Here is a 16,415-nt window from a genome sequence, read left to right as displayed (position 1 = left end):
TAAGTCTGGTCTACTTTTCAAATGCCATCTCCATGTTCTCAGCTAAGCAGGGCAGCTGCCTTTAACTGAGCTCCCTTCCACCAGGTCTTTCTTGGCTTTGGGGCCAGAGCCTATCACAGTGAGCACAGTTTCACTGCTCTATGCCTTCTTTCTTTCTTTTTTTTTTTTTCAAGACAGAGTTTCTCTGTATAGCCCTGGCTGTCCTGGAACTCACTCTGTAGACCAGGCTGGCCTTGAACTCAGAAATCCGCCTGCCTCTGCCTCCCAAGTGCTGGGATTAAAGGTGTGTGCCACCACCGCCCGGCTATAGCCTTCCTTCTTAACCACAAAATCTGCTCAAAGAGGCATGGAAGGCTGACTGTATCCAAATGCTAACAACAAAATCTGAGCTTCACAAACTACAACTGTCTTAGTGATTTCCCATTGCTGTGATAAGACTTTATGACCAAGGCAGTTAGAGAAGAAAGAGTTTTTTGGGGGCTTATAGTTTCAGAGGGTAAGTCCATGACCATCATGATGGGACGCATGGCAGCAGACAGACATGGCATTGGAACAGGAACTGAGAGCTTGAGACACAAGCTAAAAGAACAGTGTGAGCTTCTGAAAGCTCAAAGCCTACCCCCAGTGGCACACCTCTTCCAACAAGGCCACACTTTCTAATCGTTCCCAAAGATTCTAATATATGCGCCTATAGGGATTCCTCCCTCAAGCTATTACAACACAGCCTTTTAAAACTTTATCGAACTGCCATGACTCTTCTATGTGCATGTGGAGGTCAGAGAACAACCTGCGGGAGTCAGTGCTCTCCTTGCAGCATGTGGGTACCAGGGTTCCAACTCAGGTTCTCAGTCTCAGCTGCAAGCACCTTCTCAGGCTGACTCATCTGACTGGATCAGAACTTAAGTGACTCTCATAAGACATAGAAAGCTAATCTAGAATCCAAGACTAGAGCACAGGATTCCTGATTCACAAGTGCATCTACTACATCACACCAGACACTAAATAATTAGTTCTCTAGTGGAGCTATTCTAAAGTACTGAGTGTGGTCACCCTGCAAGGGGACAGGCCTCATGTCATCGGGACATGTTGCCACATGAAAAGGTTTTCCTTTTTGCAGGTCCACTCCATTCAGAATAATGCAGACACATGCTCTGAAACAAAGGAAAACTTCCTGAACCCACAGCATCAAGTTTAGAGCAAAGGGTGGAGACACTCTTTGAAGCTTACTTTTCTATGTGGAAATCTAATGATCTTCCATCTACTGGCTGGCTCCTCTCTTACAGGTTCAGTGTCTATTGCAGTAACATTTAGAAGGAACCAAAAAAACGCCTGTCAAGGTAAAGCTGAGGTACCGTAAAAATCACTCTCTCTGTCAATCAACATGGTATTTATGTCCAGTTCTAAGACACAAGGGGGAGCTGTCAGAGGTCAGACATAGACATACACACACATGCTTGTCCACAGAAATGGGCAAAGAATGATCTGACTGCCCCTGTTCTACCTCCTTTATTCTCATTCCCTAGGAACTATCTCTGTTGGCACATCCCTTCCCACCATTAGACTCGGAGAGCTTCCCCGGGAAGCGATGGAGGAGCAGAAGGAAGAAGTCACAAAGGATCTAATCTGAAACACTAATGATGACAACAGCGGAAGAGCCCCGGAAAGAAGCACCCTGCTAACAAACGTTGTCAAGGCACGTCCCAGAAAACAGCCTAGCTATGGCTTTAATAACAGAAAACCAGAGCCAAATCCAATCTAGCCATGCAGATCCATTTGCAGAATTTTTCACCTTCTCTGCTACAGTTCCTTTTTTGCACAGCAGCAGTAGACTGCATGAGTTTGACAAAGGAAGAAAACAAAAGATAGCAAAAGACTCCTTCTGGAGACACAGTTGCTATTCTGTATTCATAACTCTACACCAGCAAAAGCAGCTAACAGAAAGCAGGAGGTGGAGTCCTCCACGAATCTACACAAGATCAAACCAATTATCCAGGCTGCACTTCCATGCAGCAAACATCCCTGACCCTCACCACCTCGATAAACCCTACCGAATGCAGACAAGAACCCCTTTTTGTGTGTAGAGCCAGCCAGAGTCTAAGCAGTCATTACACAGCAAAAACCTAGCGAGAACAAAAACCCAGCATTAGACTGAGAGAAAACCCAGAACATACCTGAATTCTTCAAATGCGAACATGACCTAGTCAGAGGCAATTTCCTTGGATTGTATGGCAGCCTTTTTGGTACCAAGGACAACCATTTAGTCAGTCAGATGGTGCAAAGTGCAGAAAAAAAGAGGTGAGGTTTCCACACCCCCAATATTCTGAAGTAAAAGGCTCTCTGCAGACAGGGGCCCTGCAGCCTCCAGCTCCGCCAGCTGCTGACAAGCGGCAGCTAACAGGGGAGGCAGCAAGAAAACCATGTGATCATTCCATCGAGCCTGATTAATGCAGTGAACGCTTAGACTTCAGACTGGGAGCTGGATTAGTCTAGAGAAGTCAAACCCAGGGTGCGCTTAGGATCCTGGGTAAATCAAGTAACACATCCCACCTCCACAAATTGTGCAGAGTGGTGGGGTGGGATTTGTGCAATGATAATGAGACCTGCTCCATTGTGATCAGCCTAATGACCTCATCTTCCTAAGGCTGTTGCCACTACAAAGATCAGACACAACCCATGTTGTAAATGAGCATCATACAGGTGATAGCCGGGCTACCTTTCAAGGACAGCCAGAGCATGAAACAATTCTTCCAAATCCAGTGTGCTGCCCTACTGTCAAACTAGCACAGGTGTACATGTTGCTCCAGCGCCACAGTCAAAGTTCAGAGTCACCAACATGCCATGGCTAGTATGACCCATGATGATTAGCACTCTCCTTTATTTGAATATTCATTTACTAGGTGTACTATATCAATTACTTGAAGTATAAAAATTGCTGTAATACTTTCAAAATAAAAGAAAAAGGGACTGAGATGTCAGCCAAAAAGAAAGAGGAATGTTTACCCATTTGTAAAGCTCAGGCTGGTGAGATTTGGCAAATGTACTGAGGGTGCCTCCTGTAACCTGACATGAAGGGAAATCTGCAGTATTTGGATTGCAAATCTTTATAAAATATGAGAGAAAAATCTCAAATAAAAACTTGTGAGTCACTTAACTTTTTACAAAAAAAACAGTTGCTAACTGTGCTCCGGAGGCAGAACTTCACATCTACTGCCTGAGCTCTGGCCTTCAGCACTTCTGTCTCTCTCACATCAGTAACTGGACTTCCTTATCCCACTCTGCCCTAAAAATCTATTGAGTACTTCCGAGATCTGATTTTGATGCCACCTTATTTTAACGTGTCTGTAAGACTAAGTAACCTCCCCGGATTATGAGATACTGTTTCTTCAACTGGTCCCATCACAGCAGGGATGTTCCTTAAGCTCTGTATTTCTAGCTCCTGGGACAGCAATGACAAAAGAGGCATATTCAAAAGGGGTTTACTGAAAGAACCTCCTTTGGCCTACCCTTGTGTCTGGTCCAGGAGAAAAAAAAAAATGATTCAGTTATTCACAGTCACAAAGGTGCTCTGGGTTAAAGTGAAGCTCTTTGTTGGCTATCTCTGTCTCAAAGAGAAAGAAGAGCCCAGAACTCAATTCAGGTAACTGCAATGACCAGACCCAATGGAACAGACAGATGAGTGAGGAAAATCTAGGGTCCTGGGGTCCCCTCCTTAAATAACACAAGCACCAACCAAGCTGTTCTGAAATACCTTTCCAGTATTTCTCACAAGCATCTGGGTGTGACCTTTTGGGGTAACAGCTTTTTGATAGATTCACATTGTATCAGAAAACATAGGACATTCAAAGCCTTAAACAGCCTGGCTTTAAATCCCAGAAACCCTATTTGTTCATGCTAATTGCTGGCAAGCTAGATACCGCACAGGTAAAGCTGTAGTAACATGGACACAGCCCATGTATCTCACACAGGCACCAACAAAGCCTGTGTCTAATAGCTTATAAACCACACAACATTAGATAACAGTTCTGCATCATCTTTACTGTCTCACAAGATATTCTCTCACTCAACAGTTCTGATCACTGGGGACTTCTCATTGAGAGGCTACCTTCAATTCTGGCGGTGGTAGTATACACTTTTAATTCCAGCACTCAGGAGGCGGAGGCAGGCAAATCTCTTAAGTTTGAGGTCAGTCCAGTTTGTGAGTTCCAGGATAGCTAGGGACACAAAGAGAAACCCAGTCTTGGGGGTGCGGGGGGTGCAGCAGCACCTTCTTCAGGAGTGATCTGCCTGGTCATTCATGTGGAGGCAAGTGGGAGGAATTTCTGTCCTGTGAGTCCCAGGTCAAGGGAGATACATTTATTTATCACTTGGTATCTGTGAGATATTGGGTCTCTGAATAGATAAATCCACACGTGCTCAAGTCACTTATGTAAAATGCTATAGTATTTGCATATACCTATATACATTTTATATGCTTTAACTCATCACTAGAAAGCATATAATACCTAATACTATTTAACAATAAAATGAAGCCTATATAAATACTTGTTAACTTGTTTTATGTAGAATATAATAACAAGTCTGTAAGTGGAAGGACAGGGCACAGAACTTCTAGGCCCTGTGGCTGTTTTCCATCTATAACTCACTGGTGGAGGGCTGGCTATACAACTCTGGGCTATACCTGGAGTTTCTGGCAAGAGCTAGTACAAATAAATAGTAAGAAAACAAATCCTACGAGCAAGTTCATTTTAGACATCATTGTCCAAGATCTTCAAATTAACAATAAAAAAAAAAAAAACCAAAGCCCGATATGGTTAAGTATAATGTTCCCAACATCACACAGCCATAGGTGGAAGAGCAATGGCTTAGATACTGGTTTGTCTAACTAACATGTTCTACTTGTGTTTTAATACCAATGAGCCATATAGTTCAAGCTGTCTCCAGAAGAGGGTTTATTCAATAGATGGTGGGCAGCTAGTGACTCTAAAAAAGGTGAGCTATGGTTTGGATATGAACTATGCTAATAGGCTTGGGTTTGAATGACATAGTCCTAGCCACATGTTCCTACTGACATAGAGCTGCCTGCTACCATTGCTTCTCTGCCATGAGGGACTGTATACCCTCAAACCACAAGGCAAAAGAAATTCCCCCTCCTTTAAGTGACCTCTTGGCAGGTCTTTATTTGGTCATAGAAATAAGTAAAGTAACTACTGTGGCAGGGCTGTGACACTATGTCCTTTTTATGTTACCTTATATAGTTCACCTGAACGTTATAATTACCTTATTTACAGCAAGCCAGAGACCTATACAGGCTTAAACTGTTCAGATACAGTCAGGAAAAAAGCAGGTAAGAACCCAAGCTGACAAGATGTTGGGGTCAAAGAGGAGCCCACCTCTCAGGTTGGTAGGTTCTTGACCACATGGCTACTGCAGACTCCAAAGTGTGGGAAATGAGACCAAAGTGAGCTGCCAAGTCTTCTCACAGCTCCCGTTTCCTCTGGAGTAAATCTTCCTATGACCATGAAATGTTAATAACACCAATGATCACTCCAAAGCATCTATCAAAGGCTCGAAGTACAAAAAATACTTTGAGATTTAGATTCCCTTTGAAAATGGGAATAACTACATATTAACTTTTCAGCAGCTTCTTTAAATTAGCACTTCCATCACAACCCTAAATAAAACAAATACCTTATATAAAAATAGAAAGGCTCTTGTCAAAGGTAGAGTTGCCTAGAACCTTGCTGTGAGATGCTAGTCACCTGAAATACATCCTAGGAAGACATCTGGCCTGTGGCAGATGATGTGCGTGCTGGGCCTTCTCCAGTCTATAGAATACCGGAGCTGCCCTGGTTGATGCAGCCCCCTTTGTCTCCCTGTGGTCATGGCAGAGCACTCTTTCTCAGTCACTGGACAATGGCCGACTAAGCTTCTCTACAGGAAGAAACTTGACACACTATGTACAACACAAACAGCACAAATGTTACTGTGTCCCTGGTAATTTTCAAAAGCTAAATGAGAATATTTTAAACAAGTGAACTTAGGGTAACACAAACATCCGAGTTTTGGAAGCAACATGTTTTCTTCAGTGGAATGAACAATTTTCCAAGAAAGCAAAATTCTGGTCTTTGGGGCTCACATTCACAAGAGACTAAGCGGAGCTTCAAACCCGTGTCCTACCAGCTTCACTTGGCAACTGTTTTCCCTTTCACATTTTTAGGTTGTGGGCACACAGCCATGATGTTCGTTAAACAAAATAAGAACTGAGCATATGAACAGAGTCTGACGTGCCAATCAAGTAAAACGAGAAAGCTGTCCTGACATTTACAGATACGAACATTCACTACTGCACTGTGTAAAGACAAAACAGGAGACAGAAACAGAAATCAGTCATGACTAAAAATACCAATCCCATCCCATGGCCCAACCAGGGGGTTTCCAATGAGTAGAGACTGCGTGGTAAGAAGCGCTTGGGAGTGTCCTCAGATGCCTGCCTCTTTCTAGGCTCGTTTACTTCTAATTAAGACCCTGCTTCTCCCCGCCCTCCTCCACCCTCTGACCACTCCGTGAAGTCTCAGCTCTGCAGCTGGCGGTCAGCTTCCACAGCCTCACTGCTCTAACTCCAGTCTGCCTCTCACTGCTGCCAACCTGGATGTTGCACAGGATGGTCTCTTCACTGACGTGGCCCTGAATTCTGTGTACCTCCAGTTCCTCAAGGCTTATTCTTAAAGGCTGAGAAAGCCTCAAGCTCCACCACACACCACAGTGAGGAAGACAGCACACACTCTGTGGGGATGCTGTGAAGATGAAGAAACGCATGGCACACAGAAACCACAACTGATGGTAGCTCATGTTTGTGTATATGGCAAAAGCCTGCTAAGTCCTCTTCCTAAACAAACCAGCTAAAACTCAAAAATCACCATGAAAATAATTGATAAAACAAAAGAAAACCCTCTCATACTGCCTTATGTTAAACAACTTGGTCTAGTACAGGACTTAGGCCTCTAACTGCACAAGGTACACATCTTGACAGGGCTGGCTGGAGACCTGAAGAGACAGCTCCAGAATCCACCAAATATCACAGCTTGTCCCCAAAACTAGACACACAACCATGGTAGTTGGATGAGAATGGCCCCCAAGGCTCATATTTTGAATATTTGGTTTCCAGTTGGTGAACTGCTTATGGAAGATGGATGGACGTGGCCTGGTTCAAGGATGTGTGCCACTGGGGTTGAACTTTTGAAGTCTAAGCCAGCTCTCTCTCTCTGCCTACAGCTCACCTATCAGATGTGAGCTCTCAGAGCCACGAATGCTTCTTGTCACGAAAATGAACTAACCCTCTGAAACAGTAAGCAAGCCTTAAATCCTCCTCCACATTACACATTTCAACCGGACTTCCAGTGATATTTAACTTTAAAATAAAAATGTAAACTAAAGCCACTCCCTATCTCCATTTTGAGGAAATCTAAATTAAGCCACCAAAAGGAAATGTTCTACTAAAAGCGAACATAATTGCATCTTAAAATTCACTACTGCTCAAAAGTGAGGAGTTTCTTCATTCCCATCTCTATAACAGACTCTTGCAACAAATAGTCACTCTCTTAGAGATTTTTTTTTCCTAACAAGGGCTTAAAGGAGATAGTGGAGACAAGGCTCAGTCTGAAAAGTGCTTATGGCACAAGTAAATAAGGACCTCAATTTGGATTCTCAGCATCAACATAAGAAGCCAGGCATGCTGGGATAGGCACAGCAGTACACACCTACAATCCCAGCACTGAGGGAGTGCAAACAGGTAGATCTCTTGAGTCTTGCTGATCACCAGTCTAGAGGAATTGGTGAACTCCAGATTGTGATAGACTGTCTCAAAAAATAAGGCTGGGTGGAAATCCTAATTGATGCATCGAGCATCAACCCCTAGACTCCATGTACATCCACACACATGACACACATACCCAATACTTGAAGGGCTACTTGTTGCTAGACATCATTTTAGATTGTCTACAAACAGAGCAGTGAATTATATTCTTTATATATTATATAAATATATGTATTATGTAATTACACACACACACACACACACACACACACACACACACACACATATGACCCAGTAGTTATATCCTTTTAAGGGTGTAGAGTCTCCCTAGGTAACCCAGGCCACAAGCTCAAAATCCTTCTGCTTCAATCCCTAGAGTTACATGTGCCACTACCATCTGGCTTTAATGATTTATTTCTAATGTTGGAGGCCAGGTGTCAATGGATAAGAAAAAGATGATAAGCCAGGCAATGTTTTGAGTATGTGTGGGGTTGGGGCAAGAAACAGAATAGGAAATTAAAAAAAAAGGCAAGATTTGCATCAAGATTTGAGTGACAAAAGTCCAGTTGACAAGTGTCAGGGAATGATCCTAAAACCCAGAGGAATAACTTGTGAAAAGGCCCTAGATAAAGAACAACTAACTTAGCATTCATCCCTCTAACATTGTAAGGGTGGAACAGACAAGGTAAGCTGGCACTGAACAGAGGAAAGTACAGGGACTTTACGAATCAAGGAATCAGAGGAGTTCTTTTGGTGGTGGTGGGAGGTAATGCAATCTGGTTCTCATTTTTTAATGGGAAAGAGACCAGTTTTAGCTAGCCCAGTTAAGAGGTGATGGAATTTGAATCTTAAATTCATTTGGAAACAGATAACATAGCAGAGCAATCCTGACTCTGAGTTATACTATAGAGCCATAGTAATGAAAACAATATGCTACTGGCACTCATGTGTGCACGTGTGCGCGCACACACACACACACACACACACACACACACACACACAAGTGGGGAAAGAACAACCCTATGGAATAGAACAAAGGACTGAGATATAAGTCAACACAACTACCACCACCTAATTTTTGTCAAAAATGCCAAAAATACAAATTGAACAAAATGTCTCTTCTTCCAACAAATGGTGCTATAAAAATTATGTCTGGGGCTGGAGAAATGGCTCAGCAGTTAAGAACACTGACTGATCTTCTGAAGGTCCTGAGTTCAATTCCCAGCACCAACATGGTGGCTCACAAACATCTGCAATGAGATCAGATGCCCTTTTCTGAGGTGTCTGAAGACAGCTATAGTGTACGTACATAAAATAAATCTTTGGGCCAGAGCAAGTAGGGCTGGAGGGAACAGGGCCTGAGCAAGAAGAAAAAAGTATCTGAAGACAGATATAGCGTACTTACATATAATAAATAAATAAATCTTTTAAAAAATGTCTGTAGACAGGATAATGATACTAGATCTGTATGTCTCACTCTGCATAAAACAAAACAATTGCAAATGGACCAAAGGCCTGAGTGTTATTATTGTTGGGGTTTTGTTTGTTTGAGGTTGTGGGTTTTTGGTCATTTTGTTTTGTTTTGTTTTGTTTGCAGTAGGCAATGAGAACTACAGGGCTCATAATTGATCAGTGTGATGAGAACAGTGGCAGTCACATGCTCAGCCACAGGTAGACATCATCCTCACCACGGGCTCCCAGCCCTCTCAAGGATCTATAGGCACTCACTCTGCTAAAGGAAGGAAAGATATTTTCTTCAACTAGTGAGGCACCGGGTTCCCATGAGCAACCCTAACGTAACTTACTGGGTCATGCAGCTGGAGTGGAGGGAAAAGGAAGAGTAACAAGAAATTAATAAGATCAAAATATACTACACAGAAGTGTAATAAAGCCCACTGTGTATAACTATTATGTTCTAAAAACAAAAGACAAAGGTAACGGAGCCGGCAAGATGGCTTAATGGGTAAGGGACTTGCTGCCAAGCCTGAGGACCTGGGTTCAATTCCTGGGAACCACATGGTAGGAGGAAAGAACTGACTTCTGTAAGTTGTCCTCTGCCATCTACATATGTGCTATGACACAGAGGTACCTTCTTCCCAGCCCCATCTCCCAAAAGAAATGAATTTTTTAAAAAAAGGAAAGAAAAAGAAAAAAGGGATTAGGGGTGGGGGGGTAGAGTTTAGCCTCAGCAGCAGTAGACAAAACAGCTTGATTTCAGTTAGGTGTTACAGGTAATCTTTCTCACCACTCAATTGTTTGATTGTGGTCTTAGATTCATAATGAAAAAGAGCAAAGACCAAAAACTCTTCAAACAATTCTTTTAAAAATGAAGACTATAGCTAACATCACAGGCCAAGGAAGTGTAAGCTCTGTGAGGAGGAACTTGGCATATCTCGCTGTTCTATTCCAGGGTCAGACAAGAGTATTACTTAGCTGGTGAGTTAATCAGATGCTTGTGGACTTAAGAGGGTACCATGGGAAGATGAAACTGGATCAAGTCGACAGTCTTCAAATAGGAGATTATCCTTCTAAACAAGGGAGCTGTTCTAGTATTGTCCTGGTGTACTGAAATTTGTCAGACATTTCCAGAAATAGATGGAAAACCAGGAAAATGAAAAGCATGGAAAGCAAATACACGACCAGTTGAGAACTACTTCACCAGGATCACTTTCAAGGCTAGCACTGCTCTATCTTCTTCAGTAAGTGAGACAAGTCAAAGATGAAGCCAGAATTTAGACCTTCCCAAGTTCAGATCAGAGCTTCAAAATCTTGTACTAAAGGCTTGGATGCCAGCCTAATAGGTAGGAGCTGTGATCTGAGTGTGAAATGCACCCCCTCCTCTATATGACCCACACTTATGGGTTTGAACATTTGGCCCCAAGCTGGTGGAACTTAGTAAGTTCCTTTAAGAGCATGCTGGAGTAAGTGGGTCACTGTGGTATTAAGTCTTGAGGTTTTACAGCTTGGCCCCACTTCCTGACTACAGATGCAATGTGACTAGCCTGCACCCTCATTTGCTACCATGTCATCCCCACTGTGGTGGGACACTGCCATTGAACTATAAGCCAGAAGAAACCCTCTCTTCCTAAGTTCCTTTTGCCCAGGTGCTTTGTCACAGCAATAAGAGATGACTAACATAGAGGCAGAGCCTAACGAGAGAAAGCTAGCCATTAATTAGCATATTAGGATTCTAGCCCTATCTTTTTCCTGCTAGTAGGTGAGCAGCTTCCTCTGCCACATGCTTCTACCATGCTGTTGAATGTTGCACCAGAACCAAAGCAAACAAGCAAGGGACCATGGACAGAAACCCATGCCACTGACCACAGTAAAGCTTTCTTCCTCATGAGTCCAATATCCCAGATCTTTGTGTCACAAGGTTAGGAAGCTAACGAAGAAATTTGGTCCCAGAGGAGTGGCTGCTGCTGTGACTACATGTGATGATGACACGCTTTAAGAGCTGGTCTGCTGGAGCAAAAAGTTTGGAGAGGGCTGGAGAGAGAGCTCAGTCAGTAAAGTGCTTGCCACACAAGCATGAGGATGTGAGTTTGATCCCAGAGCCCATGCAAGAACCTGGGTGCAGTGACACACCCTTCTCATCCCAGCCCTGAGCAAGAGGAGGCAGGCATGTCTCTGAGGCTTCCTAGCCAGCAAGTCTTCCTGAGATTTAAACAAAGCAAGAGATGGGGTCTCAAAAAACAAAGTGAATGGCACCTGAGGAATGATACACAAAGCTGGTTTCTGGCACACACACACACACACACACACACACACACACACACACACAACACACACCCTGCTGGCAATGGGGAGGTTTGGAGAGGCAGGATAAACAAAGGCTGTAGTTGGTGCTGATTTATGCTGGCTCTTCCTCATGCGGTTTTAGGGACAGAATGCTGACAGAAATGTAGACAGTTACCTTGCTGATGTAGTGTCACATGGAAGCCATGACTCTATTGAGACTAAAGGCCACTGTTATAATCCAATAAATAACTTCTCTCTATACCATCCATCCAAGACTTCATGGGAAGGCACATTTAAATATGATGACTTAATTATTCTGGCAGGGCAGGTAAGTGTTCAATCCCCAGGACTCACATGGTGAAGGCAAGAACTGACTCCCACAAGTGGTTCTCTGACTTTTACCCACACTGGAATACACGGGTATATATGCACACACACAATGAATGGAAATATTTTTTGTTGTTCCTTGTTTGTTTTTGTTTTTGTTGTTGTTTTTTATTGTTTTGTCTTGTTTTTCAAACAGGGTATCTCTGTGTAGCCCTGGCTGTCTTGGAACTCAACTCTGTAGACTGTTCCAGGCTGGCCTCGAACTCAGAGGTCTCCCTGTCTTTGCCTCCCAAGTGCTAGGATCAAAAGTATGTGCCACCAATATCTGACAAGATGTAAATCTTTTTAATTAAAAAAAAAGAATGAGTGTGAGGGGCTAGAGAGATGGCTCAGCAGTTAAGAGCATAGCTGATCTTGCAGAGGACCCAAGTTTGGTTCCCAGCACCCACATGGCTGCTCACTACCACCCACAGCTTCAGTTCCAGGGGATAGGATGCCTTCTTCTGCCCTCTGTGGGCACGGTATGCATAAGAGTACACAGGCATACATGTAGGCAAAATATCTCTTTGTGTTTAAAAAGTTAAGAATGAACGTGATACCAACCTTGTAGAATATCCAGAAATTCTCTAAAACTCTGAACATCTAACTAGTACAGTGCCCATCAAGCTTGGAACCCATCAAGTAAGCATACATGCTCCGGCTTCATTCTCCTTGCCCTAGGCTATTTTCCTACAAGAAGGAAAACATTACAACACCTAGCTCCTTTGACTGTGGCAGAGATGAAAGAGATGGTCTGTGTTGAGTGGTTAGAACAGCACAGTGTAAGTAAGATCCTCAAACCTATGAGCCGTTATTATCATTCACACTAACTGAGGAACACTCTGGTCCAAGCATGAAGCTGTTCTTTTGAGCTCAGAGCTTATCACTGTTTCACAAATTACAAGAAAAGGTTAAATTAGTCCCCAGAGACTGCTCAGAGAACACTACACAGTTTATGATCAGTGTAATGGTGAAGAGAAAGCTCCGGTCTTCTTCCCCATGAAGACAAAAGATGGACCAACTGCTGAGAGGAACCTAGAAAACAGATGTAGGCTGATGTGGCCCCATGTGAGCCTCAGTGAGGCAGAAACAAACCTGACAGTCCTACGCCATGGCCATGGCCCTTCTCTAGCTCAGCCCAGGACTATGAGGACACTACTTCCAAACCTCAGTCTCTCCCTGGGGAGAGACAGGGGAACCAGAACAGACATTTGTGCTCTTACTTTTGATGGGGCAGGAAGAGCTCTAACTTCTGACAGGCACTGGCCAGTTAGGGGCCATTGAGAAAGGGTGGCTGTTACAGGCTCTGAACGAGGAATACCACAGAGCAACACCAGAGAAAACTCCTCTACCAAGACTTGCCACAGCACCTGAAGCAGCTGGACTGAGTTTAGGGCAGAAGCTGGGATCTAGAGTACAATCAGGCAAACCTTAATCAGTAGAGTGTTACAAGTCTCCAAAGCCTCTCTCAAGAAAAGCCTTGAGAGACATCCAGAATCTAGCCAGGGTGACTGGTAAGGTTTCTTTCTGTGCAAAGCCATTCTGTAGAGACTGGGAAAGGTGGCTTTTTATTTTTTTCAAACACTCAAACCTCAACAAAAAACCATATAGGGTATATAACAACAGTAACAACAGCAAAACACAACAACAAGAAAAACCAGTGGGACCAAGTCTAAGTCACAAATTAAATGACCAGAAATAGCCCTATAGAAAGAAATGTCTGAGCTGCCAAAGAACACCAAATACCCAACAGTTAAGGATGCTCCATGATGAAAGACAGCATGCTGACCACTGAAAGAAGTCAGAGTGCAATGGCAGTGAGAACAGAGAGAACGCACCAGAGATGCAATGGGCAGTGAGAACAGAGAGTACGCATCAGAGCTGCAATGGCAGTGAGAACAGAGAGAACGCATCAGAGCTGCAATGGCAGTGAGAACAGAGAGAACACACCACAGCTGCAATGGCAGTGAGAACAGAGAGAACACACCACAGCTGCAATGGGCAGTGAGAACAGAGAGAACACACCACAGCTGCAATGGCAGTGAGAACAGAGAGAACACACCAATAATCAAACCTTCACTGCAGCATCCACAGCAGACTCACCACGCAGAAAAACAAACCAACAAACTCCGTGTCAAGACACAAGGAGTCAGGTGCCAAGCGGTGGTGGCACACATCTTTATTCCTACAGTCAAGTTAAAGGACACAGAGGCCAGTCTGGAACAGAGCAAGTTCTATGACAGCCAAAGTTACACAGAGAAACTCTGTCTCAAAAAATAATAAATTCAAATACTGAGTCAGTAGGGGAAAGAAAGAAGTTAAGCACAGCAACATATACCTTAAGTCCAGCACTGGGGAGGCTGAGGCAGGAGGATCACAAGGTCAAGGGCAGCCTGGGCTACAAATGAAACCTTTTCTCCAAAAAGGGGAGATCATGAAGTAAAGAGAGCCTTGATAAACATACAGAGGATTATCAAGTGGAACAACAAATCCATTATGGGAATCTCAGATGTACAAGCAACAAGGGAAGGGAAGAAAAACTAAACGGAAGAAATCAACCTTGCAAATTTGAGGAGATGAACAGGCAAGTCCAAGAAGCTCAACAAACTCCATCTGGGTCTAAGTCCAGGAGACCTACGCTAAGATAAACAATAACCAAGGTGTCAAAATGCACAAAGAACAAAAAAGCAGCAAGAGAGGGCACTCAGCAGCTAACAGGTCCTGAGCTCCACAAGAACCAAGAGTTCCCAGCTGAGAACAAGGCTCTACTCAATGATAACTTGGTCAAAGAAGAAATAAAGAAGTTAAAGGCTTTTTAGAATCATACCAAAACTTATGGAACATAATGAAAGCAGTAGGAGGAGGAAAACTCATAGCTCTAAGTGCCTCCAAAAAGAAACTGAAGAGAGCTTACACTAGCAGCGTGACAGCACATCTGAAAGCTCTAGAACTAAAAGAAACAAATACACCCAAAAAGAGTAGACTGCAGGGAAGAATCAAACCAAGTAGAAACAAAAAGAACTATACAAAGAATCAACCAAATCAGGAGCTAGCTCTTTGAGAAAATCAACAAGATAGATAAACCTTTAGCCAGACTAACCAGAGGGCACAGAGACAGTATCCAAATTTAAAAAATCAGAAATGAAAAGGGAGACATAACAATGAAATATATCTTAAAAATAACTATTCTGTTTGTTGAATATCAACACTTGAAAATATTAAACTCATGTTCTACAAACAAACAAGCAAGTTCCCAGCTGAAACACCAAACGCTGAAAGGGTGAGATGACTTATGCAAAGTGATGAGAGAGTGAGAGAGCACAAAATATGCATGTCTTTCAAAAGTGGAGAAATTAAGACTTTCCCAGATAAACAAGAACGGCACTAGTGCTGTTGAGCAGGAGCCCTAAAATGTGCCTTCCAGGTTGAACAGACAGTGAGCAGCAATACGAACCTCATGTGTACATAAGATTCCCAGATGAAGGCTTCCATAGCACTGTAATGTAGATGTATATGCCATTTAAAAATTTGGTGTCAACTTTAAAAAGTGAATAGAAAGTAGCTCCAAATTTATTTTAGTGAATATTTGATAAAAAGTAGTAATTTGCATCACAAGTAATATAAAATGAGGGTAACAAAGTGAGATAAAAAGGGTTAAATTATCAGCAACTTGTCAATTTTAAGTACATTGTTGTAACTTTAAGATTCAACTTTAAGATGCTTTATATAATTGCAATGGTACCCATACCAAAACTATATAAAAAGAAATGAGAAAGAAATTAAAACACACCACTAAGAAAAATCAAGAGAAGGGGAGACAAACAGAAAATAACCAATAGCAACTACTTTAAATATAAGAGGGTTAAATTTTCCAATTAAAAGACATGCTTAGTGGATGGAGCAGGATGCAGCTGGAACCAGTCTAGATCAAAATTCATACTGGGCTGAAAAGGATAGAAAAGGATGGCCAGTGCAAAGAGAAGCTCCTGAACCCCAAACCAATCACAGGACAGAGGAAGGGAATTACACCGTGTAAGGGTCAGTTCCCCAGGAGATACAACAATGGTAAACATAAGCACACCTCACTGCAGATCTCTCAAATGCCAGGGTAAACACTGACAAAACTAAGTGCACAGAGTTACAGAGTTATCCAACAAGCTGGCTGCTAGTCCTTATACCCACCTAGATGAAACCATGGCAGACAAAGAGCTCTTCAAGTGTTGGTCTTTACACTTCTTCCCCTCAACATTCAGCACAGTGAGCAGTGGAAGCAAGCAGATGGGAGCACCAAGCGCCCTGTACTGGTGTAGGTGTCAGCAGGACCTGTAGCTGGACAAGCCGTGATGGCTAGGGAATCAAGACTCTTCAGCCCTTGGTTGTGGGTGGCACTGGCTTTCCAGGAAAGCCTGAGGAATACTCAGCCCTTGACAGCATCAAGAACTTACAGGCCTAGGAAATCAAGAATCCTTAGCTCTTTTTTTTTTTTTTTTTTTTT

General features: G+C 43.0%; 1 protein-coding gene across 4 annotated transcripts in view; it reads right to left on the bottom strand.

Moving 5' to 3' along the window:
* Window positions 1-16,415, bottom strand: part of Evl (Enah/Vasp-like) — a 123,763-nt gene that overhangs the window by 79,416 nt on the left and 27,932 nt on the right. Inside the window, exon 1 of one of the 4 annotated variants that reach the window (XM_031356698.1) lies at window positions 2,172-2,473. The exons of 2 other annotated variants lie outside the window; for them this stretch is intronic. In XM_031356698.1, coding sequence (XP_031212558.1) covers window positions 2,172-2,194 — 23 coding nt within the window. In that variant the 5' untranslated portion in view covers window positions 2,195-2,473. Of the gene's footprint in view, window positions 1-2,171; window positions 2,474-16,415 lie in introns of those variants that run through there. One more of the 4 variants, XM_031356703.1, reaches the window with a different exon arrangement.

The sequence above is a fragment of the Mastomys coucha genome, unplaced genomic scaffold (genome assembly GCF_008632895.1).
Source record: "Mastomys coucha isolate ucsf_1 unplaced genomic scaffold, UCSF_Mcou_1 pScaffold6, whole genome shotgun sequence".
Classification (NCBI taxonomy): domain Eukaryota; kingdom Metazoa; phylum Chordata; class Mammalia; order Rodentia; family Muridae; genus Mastomys; species Mastomys coucha.
This window is presented reverse-complemented; position numbering and strand designations above follow the sequence as displayed.